The 17,273-nt window shown below is 39.2% G+C and overlaps 2 protein-coding genes across 6 annotated transcripts in view; both read right to left on the bottom strand.

Annotated features, from left to right (window-relative positions):
* Positions 1-17,273, bottom strand: part of LOC127855479 (TBC1 domain family member 10B-like) — a 66,594-nt gene that overhangs the window by 20,502 nt on the left and 28,819 nt on the right. For both annotated transcript variants that reach the window (XM_052391111.1, XM_052391122.1), the window contains exons 4-7: positions 9,906-10,013; positions 7,638-7,744; positions 5,004-5,184; positions 519-593 (exon numbers count right to left, since the gene is read on the bottom strand). In XM_052391111.1, the coding sequence (XP_052247071.1) occupies positions 519-593; positions 5,004-5,184; positions 7,638-7,744; positions 9,906-10,013 (471 nt within the window). The remainder of the gene's footprint in view (positions 1-518; positions 594-5,003; positions 5,185-7,637; positions 7,745-9,905; positions 10,014-17,273) is intronic.
* On the bottom strand, positions 751-15,500 carry LOC127855679 (uncharacterized). 4 transcript variants are annotated; one of them, XM_052391448.1, is made up of 2 exons: positions 15,390-15,500; positions 751-4,499 (listed from the first exon to the last, which is right to left on the bottom strand). In XM_052391448.1, exon 2 carries the CDS (start codon positions 3,345-3,347, stop codon positions 2,856-2,858), a length of 492 nt encoding a protein of 163 aa, XP_052247408.1. In that variant the 5' UTR covers positions 3,348-4,499; positions 15,390-15,500; the 3' UTR covers positions 751-2,855. The 4 variants fall into 4 exon arrangements, with proteins under 4 accessions (XP_052247408.1, XP_052247432.1, XP_052247418.1 ...); XM_052391472.1 differs by lacking the exon at positions 15,390-15,500 and adding an exon at positions 15,202-15,326 and having other exon boundaries at positions 751-4,456; XM_052391458.1 differs by lacking the exon at positions 15,390-15,500 and adding an exon at positions 4,747-4,966 and having other exon boundaries at positions 751-4,456.

Here is a 17,273-nt window from a genome sequence, read left to right as displayed (position 1 = left end):
AGTAATTATAAAGCTGCATATTGACCAATGCCTATGTAAGCAAAAGTTCATGTGCACATACAATACAAAACTAAATAATATTCCATTTTTAGCTTGGCTGTTTTTGGAGAAAACCCAAGGTATTGTCATAGCCAGCTCGTCGTCCGGCATGGTGCTAACACCTTTACATTTGGTTTTCCTTTTGAACATTGACTCTAAAATCAAAGTGCTTCCACCTACAACTTTGAAACTTCATATGTAGAAGCACCTTAGTGAGTTCTACACACCGCATCCATTTTGGGGTCACTAGGTCAAAGGTCAAGGTCAATGTCACCTCTTAAAAAAAATAAAAATTCTGACAAGTTTTCATTTATTCAAAACTGCACCCGCAGCCGAGCGTGGGCACCCGTTATGCGGTGCTCTTGTTAAACCTAGGAAGGATTTACACAATCTGGCTCAGTAAGCACTTTTTTTTATAAAAACATGTTTAAAAAATCCATCAAATAAACAAATGGTATTCTCATACATTATTGACTTACCAAATGCTTATAAATAAGAGGATTTGTTCGTTTCAACAAGCCAAACAGAACTTCACCATCTATCTGTACAGCTTCCTGAAAACAAATTATGACAGTAAATATTCTGAATATGTTACAAAAGTGTTTTTACAAAGGAAATCTCAAATCATGACATAAATATATATTTCTATAGACATGTGTAAAATGTAATTATTTGTCAATCAAGTGTTGCCTACACATAAAAGGTCGCATTTATAAATAATCAGAAATACTGTGTTTGATATTGAAAATTAAGGGTGAGAAGATTAAAAGTAGGATTAAAGAAAAATGCATGCTCAAATGGGGGGGGGGGGGGGCAAAATATAAAATAACAAAAAATTACATAAGGTCAAATGGAAAGATGACATGTAATGGCTATAATTGCCAAATTTTGAACTTCTTATAGCAGTTTCATCCAGGCAAAGGGAAATAAATCTTAAGTTTTACACCTGTTCTTCAGTTAACCAGACCTATGGTTAACTCCCCCAACAAATATTACTACATCAGTTGTCCCACAGTATTAAACACACACTCTCAAAATTTAATGCAAATGAAGGCTTAACTGACACTCTACCCATCACCAAAAAAACACATGGTTTTGGCCGAAGCGGAAAATGAGGGACAACAATACAGAAATCATCCTCAAATCAGGTCTGTTTTGTGCTGCTGATAGTACTTCATCCACTCCTTTACATTGTCCATCCAACCTTTCTTCTATAGGCCTTGACATCGACCTCCCTCTTACATGCCCTGGAGGAGGGTCTAGCACAGAGAGTTGTGCCTGGTGAAGTGTCCAATCCAAGCCAGCTTTCGTTGTTTTACGGTCGCCAGTGAGGCTCTTGTAGATCAACAAGTGTTGCAGTCATGTTCTTGACAAACTCCTTGGTCTTGTGCTCTGTGTAGGAGAGAAGTCTTCGGGGACATTAATGTTCAAATGCCTGAACCCTGGTTTCTGTGTCCGCAGGAGGCGTCCAGGTCTTGCAGCCGTAGAGTAGGATGGAGATTACAAGGGACTTGTAGAGCCTGTACTTGGTGGGGAAGCTGATGGATCTGCTTGTACAGATCCTTGAAGCTGGTCATTTCTTGCTTCTCACTGTTCATCGCATTGTCTGTGTAAGTCATGCTGTTCACCATTATCCTCAACTTCTCTGGGCTGACCTCAATCCTGTATGCTCCTGCATTTTTATAGAGTCTGTTGGTGAGATCTTGAAGTTTACTCCTGGTGCAACCCATGAGGTCAATGTTATCAGTGAATCTCAAGTCTGACACAGATGGAGATGGAGGTGTGGTGGTCATGGAGAGCCTCCTGCATTCTCAAGGAAAATGTTGAACAGGCAGGAGAGAGCAGACATCCCTGACAGACAACCACTGACGTCCTGAAGAAGTCCCCCTGCTGGCCGTTGAGAAGTACTTCTCTGCTGGCGTTTCCTTAGAGTTCTTGAATGAATTGCACCAGCCTTCTTCAATAAAGAATCCTATCATAACATGGCTCAGGCCATCATGCCACACACAGTAGTTAAATAGTCAATTAGGTTGAGGAAGAGCTCATATTGGTGTTGCAGGTGTTTCGCAATGATGATTGTGCAGTTTAAAATCTGTTCTACTGTGCTCCTCCTAGCTCTGAATCCAGCCTGCTCTTTGAACAGCAGTTCTTCTTCCTTACTTTTCAATCCATTAAGATAATGCATAGCCTGACTTTACTGGGAAGACTGATGAGGCTGATGGTGCTGTAATTCTTGCACAACATGAGGATGCCCTTTTTAGGTAGGGGTATGACAATTCCAGTGACTAGGTCAACTCTTTGTGCCACCTCTTCACTTTCTTTTGGCATAGTGCCATCATTGTTGCAGGCATTGCCTCTCCTTCGTGCTTAATCAGCTTGGAATGGATGTTTTCCATTCCCAGAGATATTCCTGCATTAAGACTATGCACTGCATACTCCACCTCTGCCTCAAGTATGAACAGACTTTTGTCGTCCGCTTCTGGTCTGGGATCACTCCGAAGGAAACTGGATTCTGGTTGAAGCTGGTAGTTTTAGAGGTCCACTGCAGTATTCAGTCCACCTGTTTAGGACTATGGTACTCTTGGTAAGGTGAGATAACACTGGCCATGGGCTGACTGGTCTTCGTGAAGGTCTTGAGGGTGCTGTAGTCCTTCTTACTGCCGCCTGCGGTCATCTCCTTGTCGATGATGATACATTGTTCCTCAATCCATTACTCCTTGGACTCATCTTCTTCCTTACCTCCCTGTTTGCTTCCTGGTAATTTGCCTTAGAGTCCAGGCTGGTGTACTTCTCATGCCTCAGCTTTTTTCTTTTTTTCATAGGTCCATGATTTCGGTGTCACCCATGGCTTGTTGGTCCATGATTTCGGTGTCACCCATGGCTTGTTGGTCCATGATTTCGGTGTCACCCATGGCTTGTTGGTCCATGATTTCGGTGTCACCCATGGCTTGTTGGTCCATGATTTCGGCGTCACCCATGGCTTGTTGGTCCATGATTTTGGTGTCACCCATGGCTTGTTGGTCCATGATTTCGGTGTCACCCATGGCTTGTTGGTCCATGATTTCGTTGTCACCCATGGCTTGTTGGTCCATGATTTCGGTGTCACCCATGGCTTGTTGGTCCATGATTTCGGTGTCACCCATGGCTTGTTGGTCCATGATTTCGGTGTCACCCATGGCTTGTTGGTCCATGATTTCGGTGTCACCCATGGCTTGTTGGTCCATGATTTCGGTGTCTCCCATGGCTTGTTGGTCCATGATTTCGGTGTCACCCATGGCTTGTTGGTCCATGATTTCGGTGTCACCCATGGCTCGTTTATCCTTCTCTTTCTCCCTAACACTTCTTTGGCCAATGACAGTACAACATTCTTGTGTTGTTGGTTATGGTGTCGATGTCATTGTCTAAGATGTTCAGGACTGCAAACTTGCCACTTGGTGCTTGAAATACCTCTGCTGTCACTGGATCTTTCAATTTTCCAAGTCAAAACAAACACAAGGGTTCTTCATGATGCGGTTGCTCTTTAACTTAATCTTGTACGTGGTGAGCACTAATTCATGGTCACTGCCAATGTCTGCACCAGGAAACAATCTTGTGTGGTGGCCTTGTTGATGCTGGACTTGAACGGTTGAGGGCCAGTATGAAATCAATCTGGTTGCGTACTTGCCCATTTGGAACATGTCAGGTTGCTGTTCTGGACGGTTTGTGAAAATAGTACACATAATAATTTTGATTTCAATTCCAGATTGTAGCATATTAGATTTAAAAATATATTTCTAGAAAATTTGTTCCCTTAGATGCAAATAAAATATGTTTCCCATATTAAAATTTAAAGACGAAATGCACCCCAAGATGCCAATTAAACGTGTAAACATCAAATTGATGCCATAAAAAATCCAAATCCAAATTGAAAGATTCACATTTGAAAATGGAATTTTAAAAGATAGAAAGCCCCCAATAAACCGTATGTATCAGTTCAAACAATGCTGATCATACATAAAATCCAGAGCTTTTAAAACAAGGGCTGTTTGTAAAACATGCATGCCCCCCATATGAGCTGTCAGTTGTAGTGGAAGCCATTGTGTGAATACGTTTTTTGTCACTGTGACCTTGACCTTTGACCTAGTGACCTGAAAATCAATAGGGGTCATCTGCAAGTCATGATCAATTTACCTATGACGTTTCATGATCCTAGGCCTAATTGTTCTTGAGTTATCATCAGGAAACCATTTTACTGTTTCGAGTCACTGTGACCTTGACCTTTGACCTTGTGACCTGAAAATTAATAAAGGTTATCTGCCATTCATGATCAATGTACCTATGAAGTTTCATGATCCTAGGCGTAAGCATTCTTGAGTTATCATCCGGAAACCATTTTACTATTTCGAGTCACTGTGACCTTGACCTTTGACCTAGTGACCTGAAAATCAATAGAGGTCATCTGCCAGTCATGATCAATGTACCTATGAAGTTTCATGATCCTAGGCGTAAGCATTCTTGAGTTATCATCTGGAAACCATTTTACTCTTTCTAGTCACTGTGACCTTGACCTTTGACCTAGTGACCTGAAAATCAATAGGGGTCATCTGCCAGTCATGATCAATGTACCTATGAAGTTTCATGATCCTAGGCGTAAACATTCTTGAGTTATCATCCGGAAACCATTTTACTGTTTTGAGTCACTGTGACCTTGACCTTTGACCTAGCGACCTGAAAATCAATAGGGGTCATCTGCCAGTCATGATCAATGTACCTATGAAGTTTCATGATCCTAGGCCTAAGCATTCTTGAGTAATCATCCGGAAACCATCTGGTGGACGGACCGACGGACCGACCGACATGTGCAAAACAATATACCCCCTCTTCTTTAAAGGGGGGCATAAAAAGCAAAACAGGAGGAAACAGCGTATTATACAGGGCAAGCTCTGAGGTGCCTATAGCAAGCAATAACCATGGAGGTGACATACCAGTCCAGGACTGTAGTAGCCAGGTATGTATTTTTCACAGATGGCTACAAAGCACCAGAAGGCCTCCTCAGCAGGCATGTGCATCAGCAGCACGGCAGCGATGGGGGCCTGCGCCTGGCAGTAACCGTCCATCGGGTTGTGTACCGTGTACGCCTTTAGGATCCGGTACAGGTCCTCCTGACTGGGAGGCAGAGCAAGGAAGGTTTAAGAGTGGCAAGTGAGAATGTCCAGTGTAAGTTGTATCAGGGCATATACTCTTCAATATCTTTTTGTTGAAGAGGATAGCACAGGATAAACCAAGGGAGGAGAATGCTTACGCCTAATACCTGAACAGGTAGATTTTTTGATATTCCAATCAATTACGTTTAACATAAATATACAAACATATTTATCCAATGTAACAGATAAACATTTGCTGAGGACTTAACAAGCTACGTGTATGATGAATTACATATTATGACTGTGCTTTAAATATTTGAGCTGTGAAAGAAAATGATGATAATCTACTATCAACATATTGTGATTACTGGTCAGTCAATATAAGGCAAGATGGCATTTAAACTTTAAAGATAACTATTCTTACAGGAACCATTTCACAGATTTTGACATTTTATTGAAGTTTGTCATTAAATGCTTTAAATTGATTGATGTTAACATTGGAACTAAATGCAGGGCTTTTTTTCCTGACTTTGTGAAGCGGCCCTGGCACCCTCACTTTGTGAAAAAATGAGTCGTGAACTTTTCAAAATTGTGAAAAAATGATTCGTGAACTTTTCAAAATTGTGAAAAATTGAGTCGCGAACTATTCAAAATTGTGAAAAATTGAGTCGCAAACTTCTTAAAATTGTGAAAAACTGAGCCGTGAAATTGTTGAAATTGTGAAAAACGGCCAATTTTGTAAAAATTCACGGCCCTGTTAGGTTTGTGAATTGTCCCTATCAAAATTGTGAAATGTCCTTCCAGGGCCACTCGCAAAGAAGGAAAAAAAGCCCTGAAATGGCTCCAGTAAAAAACAGGGATCAGATTAAACAAGAGGGTCATCAGGCCCTAAGGCGCTCACCTGAAAGCCAAAGGAACTAGACTATTCTGAAAAAAATGCAAGCTGATTCATGAATATTATTTTGGACCAAAAAAGTGACTTTTAACATGTTTTTTTTTATATTTGACCGTGTGATCTAGTTTTTGAGCTCATATGACCCAGCTTCAATCTCTGGCAAAATTTCATTGGGACAAATGTTCTGACCAAGTTTCATGAAGATTGACCAATAAATGTGGCTAATATAGTGTCAACAAGTTTTCACTAAAGCCATATAAGGACAACTGCTCCCCCCTGGCAGCCATGTTTTTCAACAAACCATAACCATTTTAAAAGTCACTCAAGCTATTGTTAGAACAAATGTTCAGATCAAGTTTCATAAAGATTGGATAATAAATGTGACTTCTAGAGTGTTAACAAGGTTTTGTAGTAAATAGCCATTTAAGGAAAAATGCCACGCCCCCTTGCAGCCATGTTTTTTAACTGATCTCAACCATTTTTGAACTTAGCCCAGATATTATTAGTTCAAATATTCTGACCAAGTTTCATGAGCATTGGACCACAAATGTGACTTCTAGAGTGTTAATAAGGTTTTACCATACAGTAAAGCCATATAAGGAAAACTGCCCCGCCCCATGGCGGCCATGTTTTTCATTCAACTGGAACCATTTTCGAACTCGTCCAAGATATTATTGGGACACATGATTTGACCAAGTTTCATGAAGATTGGACTAAAAATCTGACTTCTAGAGTGTTAACAAGGTTTTACTATAGCCATATATGGAAAACTGCCACGTCCCCTGGCGGCCATGTTTTTCAACCAACCCGAATCATTTTCGAACTCGTCCAAGATATTATTGGCACACATGTTCTGACAAAGTTTCATGAAGATTGGACTAAAAATAAGACTTCTAGAGTATTAACAAGGTTTTACAATAGCCATATAAGGAAAACTGCCACGCCCCCTGGTGGCCATGTTTTTCAACCAACCGAAACCATTTTCGAACTCGTCCAAGAATTATAATTGAGACACATGTTCTGACAAAGTTTCATGAAGATCGGACAATAAATGTGACTTCTAGAGTGTTAACAAGGTAAATGTTGACGATGCACAATGCACGACGGACAAAAGGCGATCACAATAGCTCACCATGATCATGTTGTGCTCAGGTGAGCTAAAAAAGTAATCCTAAACTTGCTTCAAACCACTGACCCTTGAAGTAAATGTAAAGCACTTAAACCACACAACCATCCGTGCTCATATAATGAGCGTTGAATTTCATACTTTATATACGCAATCCTTGTATTGTCACAAAATATAACTATTACAAAAGAACCCTCCAAATTATTCAATAGTGTCGTGTTGGTAACTCTTTATAATTTTTAGGTTTTTACATTGGCAAAAGATGCATATAATGGATATTTTAGAGCATAGTAAATGTTCAGTATTACTGTTTCCTCGAATATATCATAACTGCAAAAAAAAATTGTGAATATGTAACCAATTGTTAAAATTTTGACAATTTACCAAAACATGAAAAGGTCCCTTAGCAATATAAACTATCTGATATATAATCAGCATTCACTACAAGTCGTACCCATATCCTCCCCTTGCCATAAACATCTCGTGCAGGGGGAACTGTCGATGAAGATCCTTTTTAATGTCATCTATACACCTCTGGTCCCCCGCTGCTCGACAATACTCCTGCAACAGACATTTACTTGTGTTCAATTCACATGTCAATGGTTAAGAGTGAAACTATTTTATTATAAACCTCTAGATTATCTGACATTAAAATTCTATATGGTATCTTTTTATTCCTTGCCCTAATTAATGCTCGGCCCCTCTTACCGGTACCTTTTGGGAAAAAGGGGGCTCTAGTTTGCTAACCTGTAACATACAGGAATTTAACTGTTACGTGCAGATTTTGTGATGCTTATGTAATGATTGTGGTTATATCTAGGTTTTGCTCTATACAAAAGTTTATAGAAATTAAACTTATGATGTTCCATGCCAAATATCAAACTTTTAGGCATTCCAGTCTAAAACAAGAGATGTGTTTGTCAGAAACAGAATGCCCCCTATTGCGCCGCTTTGAAGCCATATATTTGACCTTTGACCTTGAAGGATGACCTTGACCTTTAACCACTCAAAATGTGCAGCTCCATGAGATACACATGCATGCAAAATATCAAGTTGCTATCTTCAATAATGCAAAAGTTATTGCAAAACTTTTAAACTTTAAAGATAACTATTTTTAACATATAAGGGAAATTTTTGACCCAAAGGCCAATTTTAACCTTTGGGACATGATTAGAAGAAACTTGCCACGGAGGATAACTATGTTATCTTACATGTTGTACATCAAACCTTTGGGCTTAGTGGTTTAAGAGATTTTAAGTTGACACTTTATTAATCTAAATAAAACACGATTGCCGCATGGTAAGTCTAGTTTTTACACCAGAGACATGATTTGTACAAGGTTTGTTCACCAGAAATCAACCATATGATGTTTCATGCAAACTATTAGGCCTTCGGGCTTTGTTGTTAAGGAACTTGTGTATGATATGTGATATTCTTAATAAGTCTGGGACATTTGCTTGGGTTGCTTTCAATGACATACTTGCTACTGACTCACCTCGAACTTGCTTGGGTTGTGTTCCATGACATACTTGCTGCAGACTCACCTCAAACTTGCTGGGGTTGTGTTCCATGACATACTTGCTGCAGACTCACCTCAAACTTGCTGGGGTTGCGTTCCATGACATACTTGCTGCAGACTCAACTCAAACTCGCTTGGGTTGTGTTCCATGACATACTTGCTGCAGACTCAACTCAAACTTGCTTGGGTTGCGTTCCATGACAACCTTGCTACTGACTCACCTAAAACTTGCTGGTGTTGCGTTCCATGACATACTTGCTACTGACTCACCTCAAACTTGCTTGGGTTGTGTTCCATGACATACTTGCTACTGACTCACCTCAAACTTGCTGGGATTGCGTTCCATGACATACTTGCTACTGACTCACCTCAAACTTGGTTGGGCTGTGTTCCATGACATACCTTCTACTGACTTACCTCAAACTTGCTTGGATTGTGTTCCATGACATACTTTCTGCAGACTCAACTCAAACTCGCTTGGGTTGTGTTCCATGACATACTTGCTACTGCTGACTCACCTCAAACTTGCCTGGTTTGCGTTCCATGACATACTTGCTACAGACTCACCTCAAACTTGGTTGGGTTGTGTTCCATGACATACTTGCTGCAGACTCTCAAACTTGCTGGGGTTGTGTTCCATGACATACTTGCTGCAGACAAACCTCCAACTTGCTTGGGTTGGGTTCCATGACAACACTTGCTACAGACTCACCTCAAACTTGGGTGGGTTGTGTTCCATGACATACTTGCTGCAGACTCAACTCAAACTTGCTTGGGTTGCGTTCCATGACAACCTTGCTACTGACTCACCTCAAACTTGCTTGGGTTGTGTTCCATGACATACCTGCTACTGACTCACCTCAAACTTGCTGGGGTTGTGTTCCATGACATACTTGCTGCAGACACACCTCCAACTTGCTTGGGTTGGGTTCCATGACAACACTTGCTACAGACTTACCTCAAACTTGGGTGGGTTGTGTTCCATGACATACTTGCTGCAGACTCAACTCAAACTTGCTTGGGTTGCGTTTTATGACATACTTGCCACTGACCCACCTCACACTTGCTTGGGTTGCATTCCATGACATACTTGCTACTAACTAACCTCAAACTTGCTGGAGTTGTGTTCCATGACATACTTGCTACAGACTCACCTCCAACTTGCCGGGGTCGCCTTCCATGACAAACTCGCTACTGACTCACCTCAAACTTGCCAGGGTTGTGCTCCATGGCATACTTGCTTCCACACAGGAACTGCCACGCCCGACTGCGCACAGAGGGTGGTATACCTTTCCTGCATCGCTCCTTCACCTGCAAACACAGTAAAGGAAAAGCTCACAGAAATTGCCGAATATAATTGCTGCACTCCGGGACTTCACAACATTGGAAACCCCTATCAATTTGTAGGGTTTAAACTAAAATGTCCAATTACATGTACCATTGGAAAATATAGGTAAACAAGAATATCAGTGAAACTGAGGGATGCTCTCCGATGATGCGCTTTGTCAATATAGGTGTTAATAACCAACTTAAAAATATTTTATTAGCCTCGGTGACCTTGACCCCAGTGACCTCAAACCTCATCAAAAGGTAGAGGCCCATGCAAGGTACCTACATGCCAAATATGAAAGAGATCGGTAGAGTATTGAAGGTGCTATGAGAAACTGTTACAAAAGTGTGACGGAAAATATTAGGGATGGCAACGGTTAATCGGTTAACCGGTTATCCGTTTCTTAAGGAGGTAAACTGATTACAAAATTAATATTCGGTTAGTCTTGCAGAAAACGCATTTTTGTTAAACGCAATAAATGCTCAAATTGTTAGTTTTATTGTACTTCATTTCACTGTATTGGCTTATCTGATCGTAAATTATCGGCAATTACCACCCCGTGATGCTCCCCTGTGGATCAAACGCGATTTGAATTGATAACATTTGGGATGCAGCGGGATAACGAGCAGGCACTCGAGAAATTAGCACTTACATTCTAATGTGTTTCAATTGTTCACATATTAATCAATTTAATTTATAAATTGACCAATTAATCTTGTCAATAAGTACTTTTTACTGCCACATTTCCTTTTTCTATAAATAGTACATCAACGTGAATATCCAGTATAAAGTAGTCCAACTTGTTAAGATATCACGTTTTCTTTAAATTAAGCGACAATCTACAATCATGCCTCGATCATCGGATGCCTGGAAATTCTTCCAACGGGCTGCTGACAAGAAATCACCTACATGCATACTATCCCCAACAACACTGTCATTGCATGGAGGTACATCCAATCTCCGTAATGAGATTTAAAGACCCCGCTGAATTTCGATCTGAGCCATATCCAGTAAAGCAGACATCAATGGACTGCTATGTAATGGTCTGAAAAAGATGGCTGGCTCAAAAAGCGAGCCCATGACAAACGCTATCGTTGACATGGTGGTAAAGGACTATGTTCTCTGTCCATAGTTGAGTCAGCGTGATTTTGTATTAATGTGGTACAAAGACAGTTGGATTAACCGGTCAACTGCTTGAATATCGAAACAGGTTAACCTGTTATGGATTTGCTTAGGTTTGCCATCCCTAGAAAATATATTTATAGCCTTAGTGACCTTGAGCCCAGTGACCTCAAACCTTATCAAAAGGTAGAGGTCCATGCAAGGTACCTACATGGCAAATATGTTAGAGATCGGTAAAGTATTGAAGGCCCTATGAGAAACTGTCAGAAAAGCGTGATGGAAAATCTATTATTAGCCTTGGTGACCTTGAGCCTAGTGACCTCAAACCTCATCAAAAGGTAGATTTCCATGCAAGGTACCTACATGGCAAATATGTAAGAGATCGGTAATGTATTGAAGGTCCTATGAGAAACTGTCAGAAAAGCGTGACGGAAAATCTATTATTAGCCTTGGTGACCTTGAGCCCAGTGACCTTCAACCTCATCAAAAGGTAGCGGTCCATGCAAGGTACCTACATGCCAAATATGAAAGAGATCGGTAAAGTATTGAAGGTGCAATGAGAAACTGTAACAAAAGTGTGATGGAAAAATCTATTTTTAGCCTCGGTGACCTTGACCCCAGTGACCTCAAACCTCATCAAAAGGGAGAGGTCCATGCAAGGTACCTACATGCCAAATATAAAAGAGATCAGTAATGTAATGAAGGTGTTATGAGAAACTGTAACAAAAGTGTGACGGAAAAATCTATTATTAGCCTCAGTAACCTTGACATGCCAAATATTAAAGAGATCGGTAAAGTATTGAAGGTGCTATGAGAATCTGTAACAAAAGTGTGACGGAAGGAAGTAAGGAAGGACGGAAGGACAAACTGGCAACTATATGCTCCCCAAAAATTTTCATTTTACGGGGAGCATTATAAAAAAAGGTTGATAATGTATATGTTTTTTAAAAATGGATCGGAGATGAACAGAATGTTGTGATCTAAAAAACGATCTACAAAATAAATAAATAAACAAATAATTATTTTTGGGGCAACCTTCAATTTGGAATTTTTAGGTCCCACTTGGGAAAAAAAACTTTTTTTATTGGGAATGGGGCCGAGTACCAAACCCAATTTTGAATGAAAAACAACACTGTAAATGTTCCCTTCAGTGATCACAAGCTTTTGCTTTAATATGACCTAATAACAAAAAATTTAACCACATGTGATACAGTTTGGAATTAGTGCAAAATATACGTAATTGGGAAAAATATTCTGACCAAGTTTAATGAAGATTGGGCAATTAAAAAGCCTCTTGAGAATTCACAAGGCAAATATTGATGACATGCGCCTCACAAAGGACAACAAACAATGGACAAAAGGGAATCACAAATGCTCAACATTAGCACATTGTGCAGAAGTGAGCTAAAAAGTGAGTATGTTATCTGACCACCATACATGTATAAGTGTGAAAAGTCCATCAGAGCTGCCATTTTATTTTATCTTAAGGTAATAAATTGTTTAGAAGTACCTCATATACGTCAACTTTAACAAAAACATGCAGATATCAGCTGATAACTGTGTGGCACATTTAGCAAATAGTGTGATAGAAAAAGGTTTTATCACTGCTGAGACAGTTGTTTCATACAAACAATGAAGGTGGATTGTCTAATTGAGTGGAGCTTTAAGTCAAGCCACTATAAATACTTATAAATATTCATTTGTATATTTCCACTACTTAATATCCATAATATTCTAGTTACATTCCCACAAAAATGAATCATTCACGTGCAAAACAAATGACAACGCCTTAGGCCACTGACAGCAAGTCCGGTTCAAGGGAAGGGTCAGTGACTAAGTAGGTTTTACAACTAAATGTTCAACTTAAAAAATGACTTTTAAGTGAAAATAGCTTACAACTGTACACAATGGTAATTCTGGTACGGCCATGTTGATTAGACTGAGGGCAAATAATAACAGTGATTTTATTGTATGCTTTTCTCTTGTTTAAAGAGAAATAAATAATGATATCACATTGTTCATTCACAGTTATAAACAGTGAGATAAAACAGTGACAATAATCCATGACTTTCAATGGATCATTGGAACTGCTGTTACTTGGTTCCTTATTTCATACAAGATAAGTATTGATGCAAAGCATCAAAGGGCGTGGGGAATTTCAGTGTAAAAGACACTCAATGAAGTTACATGGAATGATTTTTTTTCTACTGTAAATATTAATATATTGGCCGATTATTTTAAACAAAATAGAAAAAGATACTGGTATAACCATTATCTATGATTTTGTGTTATAACCCAAATAACCATTATGTTGTGTTATAACTCACAAATATTTCATAGTTCATTTTATTTACATTGGTTTCCTTTTTTTACTGGCATTCGTGTGCAGTTTTCATTAATGGAACAGAACTGTGTAGGTTTTAAAAAATCTGCTTCATCTTGTGAGCGTAATTTCATATTTTTCTCAACTTCAAGGGGAGATAATTCTGAACTTATTCTTACTTTGCTCATTTACGGTAGGGGTTGAGTACTCATTGATATGAAAACACTGTAAAAGATTGAAAAAAAAAATGAAAACTGTAAATTGCATAAAGAAGCTGCATTTCACAATACTTTGAAATTCAGTAATAGATCATCATAGATTTATTGCTCCGATATTCATCATTTTCAATAGGGTTCGAGTAATACTGATATAAAAACACTTAACAAGTTTGGAAAGATTCAGACGGAAGTTGTGAAATCTTTTAAACAAGTGGAAATTGTATATTTTGTCAAATTTAATGGAAAAAAAAACTGGACTTATTTTCCCGATGTTTCTTATTTTTAATGAGGTAAAAATGCTCATTGGTATGAAGACACTGTAAGTTTGGAAAGAATCTGATGAAAAATGTTGACATAATCACCTAACCAAGCAGTTTTTCACTTTTATTTTTAAATTCAAAGAGACATAATTCTGGACTTATGGTCCCGGTCCGATATTGCTCATATAGAGAGTTTGGGTTGGGTCCTCATTGATAAAAAACCTGTGCAAGTTTGGGAACAATCGGATGAAAATTTTGGACTTTTGAACAACGATTTCAAAATTTCTCAAATTCTAAGGAAGATAACTATGGACGTAATGGTCGGATAATGCTAAAGGCCCATACCACCTGGATAGTAATACGTGTCGGGCTTCGCGCTCTATATGTGGTTCTTACAAAAAAACTCCGAGGAGTGCTTGACTCTAGGGAAACGGGTTGCTGGGACACAGCTCCTCCTTGATAAGTGGCTGCTTCCTTTATCGCAACTCATTGTTACAATCAATAATACGTGTCGCGCTTCACGCTCTATATGTGGTAGGGATAGTACTTGGGGCCTATGATAGACAACCACAAAAATACATAGATAATAGATGTGTTGTTTGCATTTATTTGTTAATATAAAAACACGTGCATTTTTTTATAAGATATTTAAGTGATGTTAGAAATTTTGATTAACGTTGTCACCACGCGGCATCCATTAACTTTAACAAGGGCTGTTTGTAAAACATGCATGCCCCCCATATGGACTCTCAGTTGTAGTGACAGCCATTTTGTAAATATGTTTTTTGTCACTGTGACCTTGACCTTTGACCTAGTGACCTGAAAATCAATAGGGGTCATCTGCGAGTCATGATCAATGTACCTACGAAGTTTCATGATCCTAGCCATAAGCTTTCTTGAGTTATCATCGGGAAACCATTTTACTATTTCGGGTCAGTTTGACCTTGACCTTTGACCTAGTGACCTGAAAATCAATAGGGGTCATCTGCCAGTCATGATCAATGTACCTATCAAGTTTCATGATCCTAGGCATAAGCGTTCTTGAGTTATCATCCGGAAACCATTTTACTATTTTGGGTCACCGTGACCTTGACCTTTGACCGAATGACCTCAAAATCAATAGGGGTCATCTGACAGTCATGATCAATCTGCCTATCAAGTTTCATGATCCTAGGCATAAGCATTCAGGAGTTATCATCCAGAAACCATTTTACTATTTCGGGTCACCGTGACCTTGACCTTTGACCTGAAAATCAATAGGGGTCATCTGCCAGTCATGATCAATGTACCTATGAAGTTTCATGATCCTAAGAATAAGCGTTCTTGAGTTATCATCCGGAAACCATTTTACTATTTCGGATCACCGTGACCTTGACCTTTGACCTAGTGACCTGAAAATCAATAGGGGTCATCTGCGAGTCATGATCAATGTACCTATGAAGTTTCATGATCCTAGGCCTAAGCGTTCTTGAGTTATCATCCGGAAACCACCTGGTGGACGGACCGACCGACATGTGCAAAGCAATATACCCCCTCTTCTTCGAAGGGGGGGCATAATAAAAATGTCCAATTGTAGTAAATTGTAGTAAAATGGATTTTAAAATGTCTACATAAAATAAAGCTTTATTATATTTATTAACCTGACTGAAAAAATTGTCAGCCGCCGAACTGTTCCGTTCGTGCTGGAACCCGGGATTGAACCGGTGGCCTTTAGATGATTGTTGCGTAAACAACTTCAGTCTAACACTCTCCCAACTGAGCTATTCCGGCTGACATCATTTATGTACTGCTATTTGGTGAAGTTGTGTATAGTGATTGTTATTATATGTCTATTAATAAACTAATACATTGTACGCTTTTGCACCACTACGCCTTCTAATAAACTTGCTTGCGCGATAGGTCGTCAAATATCATACTACATTGATTCTCCACTAAATAAGCAAATTAGAAAAACCACACAATAAATATATTTTGATTATGTTTTGTTTTTATACAAAACCAGAAAGTTTCGCGTATTTGCCCAGTCCCTGTGATCTTTCCCCTGTGATCAGTTGTGGATCAGTTATTAATTAAAACAATTAGCTTTGCATTATTGGCAATAAATGTTGTAATAAATGTAATAGGCAGAAATGCAGTATTAATTTACACTAATTTACACAAAAAATCACCACTATGCAAGATATTCTTAAAACAAAAATATAAACATTGATCTGTAAAATAACTTCTCCCTTAAGCGAAAAAAAATGCATTACATACTAGTCGCTGCTCTCCAGAGCGACGCCAATAATAAATTAAATGTATCATGACTGATTCCATACTCCAGCTTTGCCATTATTAAGAATCAGATGAAACAACATTATGATTCATCTGACTTCTCACAGTAAATAAAACAAGAGGGCCAAGATGGCCCTAGTTCGCTCACCTGTGAGGAGTTGGTTCATTCAATCTTTACCTAATGTCGAACATGACCTAGATATTGACCAGACAAACATCCTGGTCAAGTTTCATCATTATTGAACCAAAACTCTGGCGTAGGGAGTGTTTTTGTTTTTGTAAGATTGAAATGGTGACCTATATTTTGAGTTGACCCCCAGAACATCAAACTTTGCTTAAAAGGATTTTGTATAATATAATGAAAATTTCGACAATCTAAGGGCAATAATTATGCCATTAATTATGTGATTTTGCTCATCATCAAACTTGACTGAGATCTTTCAGGAACTTTGATAAAGAATGCTTGAGAAATGTGAATGCTAGAGTGTTTACAAACCAAATGTGGACAGACGGACAGCGGACAAAGACCAAGACCAATCCTAAAACCTCACCTGAGCAATCAGGTGAGCTAAAAAGTGTGTTTCACCGATCTGAGCCATTCTCCAACTTGGTCCAAGAAATCAATAAAACCAACGTATTCACTAAGTTTCACTATGATTAGGCAAAACTCCCCCCCCCCCCCCCCCCCCCCCCCCCGCAGCCGTGTTATTCAACTGACCGGGACCATGTTCCAACTCAGCACTCGTATCAAGGAAACAAATGTTCTGACCAAATTTCATGAAAATCGGGCCATAAATGTGACTTCTAGAGCGTTCACATGTTTTCACTATATACATACAATGTATAGAGAAAAATGCCCTGCCCACCGGCGGCCATATTTTTTCACCGATCTGGACCATTTTCGAACTTGTCCGAGAAATCAATAAAACCGATGTTTTGACCAACTTTCATGATGATTGGGCAAAAAATGTGACTTCTAGAGTGTTTAAAAGGTTTCTCTATAGCAATATAAGGAAAACTGCCCAGCCCACTGGCGGCCATGTT

Source organism: Dreissena polymorpha, chromosome 1 (assembly GCF_020536995.1).
Source record: "Dreissena polymorpha isolate Duluth1 chromosome 1, UMN_Dpol_1.0, whole genome shotgun sequence".
Classification (NCBI taxonomy): domain Eukaryota; kingdom Metazoa; phylum Mollusca; class Bivalvia; order Myida; family Dreissenidae; genus Dreissena; species Dreissena polymorpha.
This window is presented reverse-complemented; position numbering and strand designations above follow the sequence as displayed.

Coding starts and splice junctions, on each gene's coding strand:
- LOC127855679 (XM_052391448.1), bottom strand. CDS start 3,347: ATGGGTGACACCGAAATCATGGACCAACAAGCCATGGGTGACACCGAA.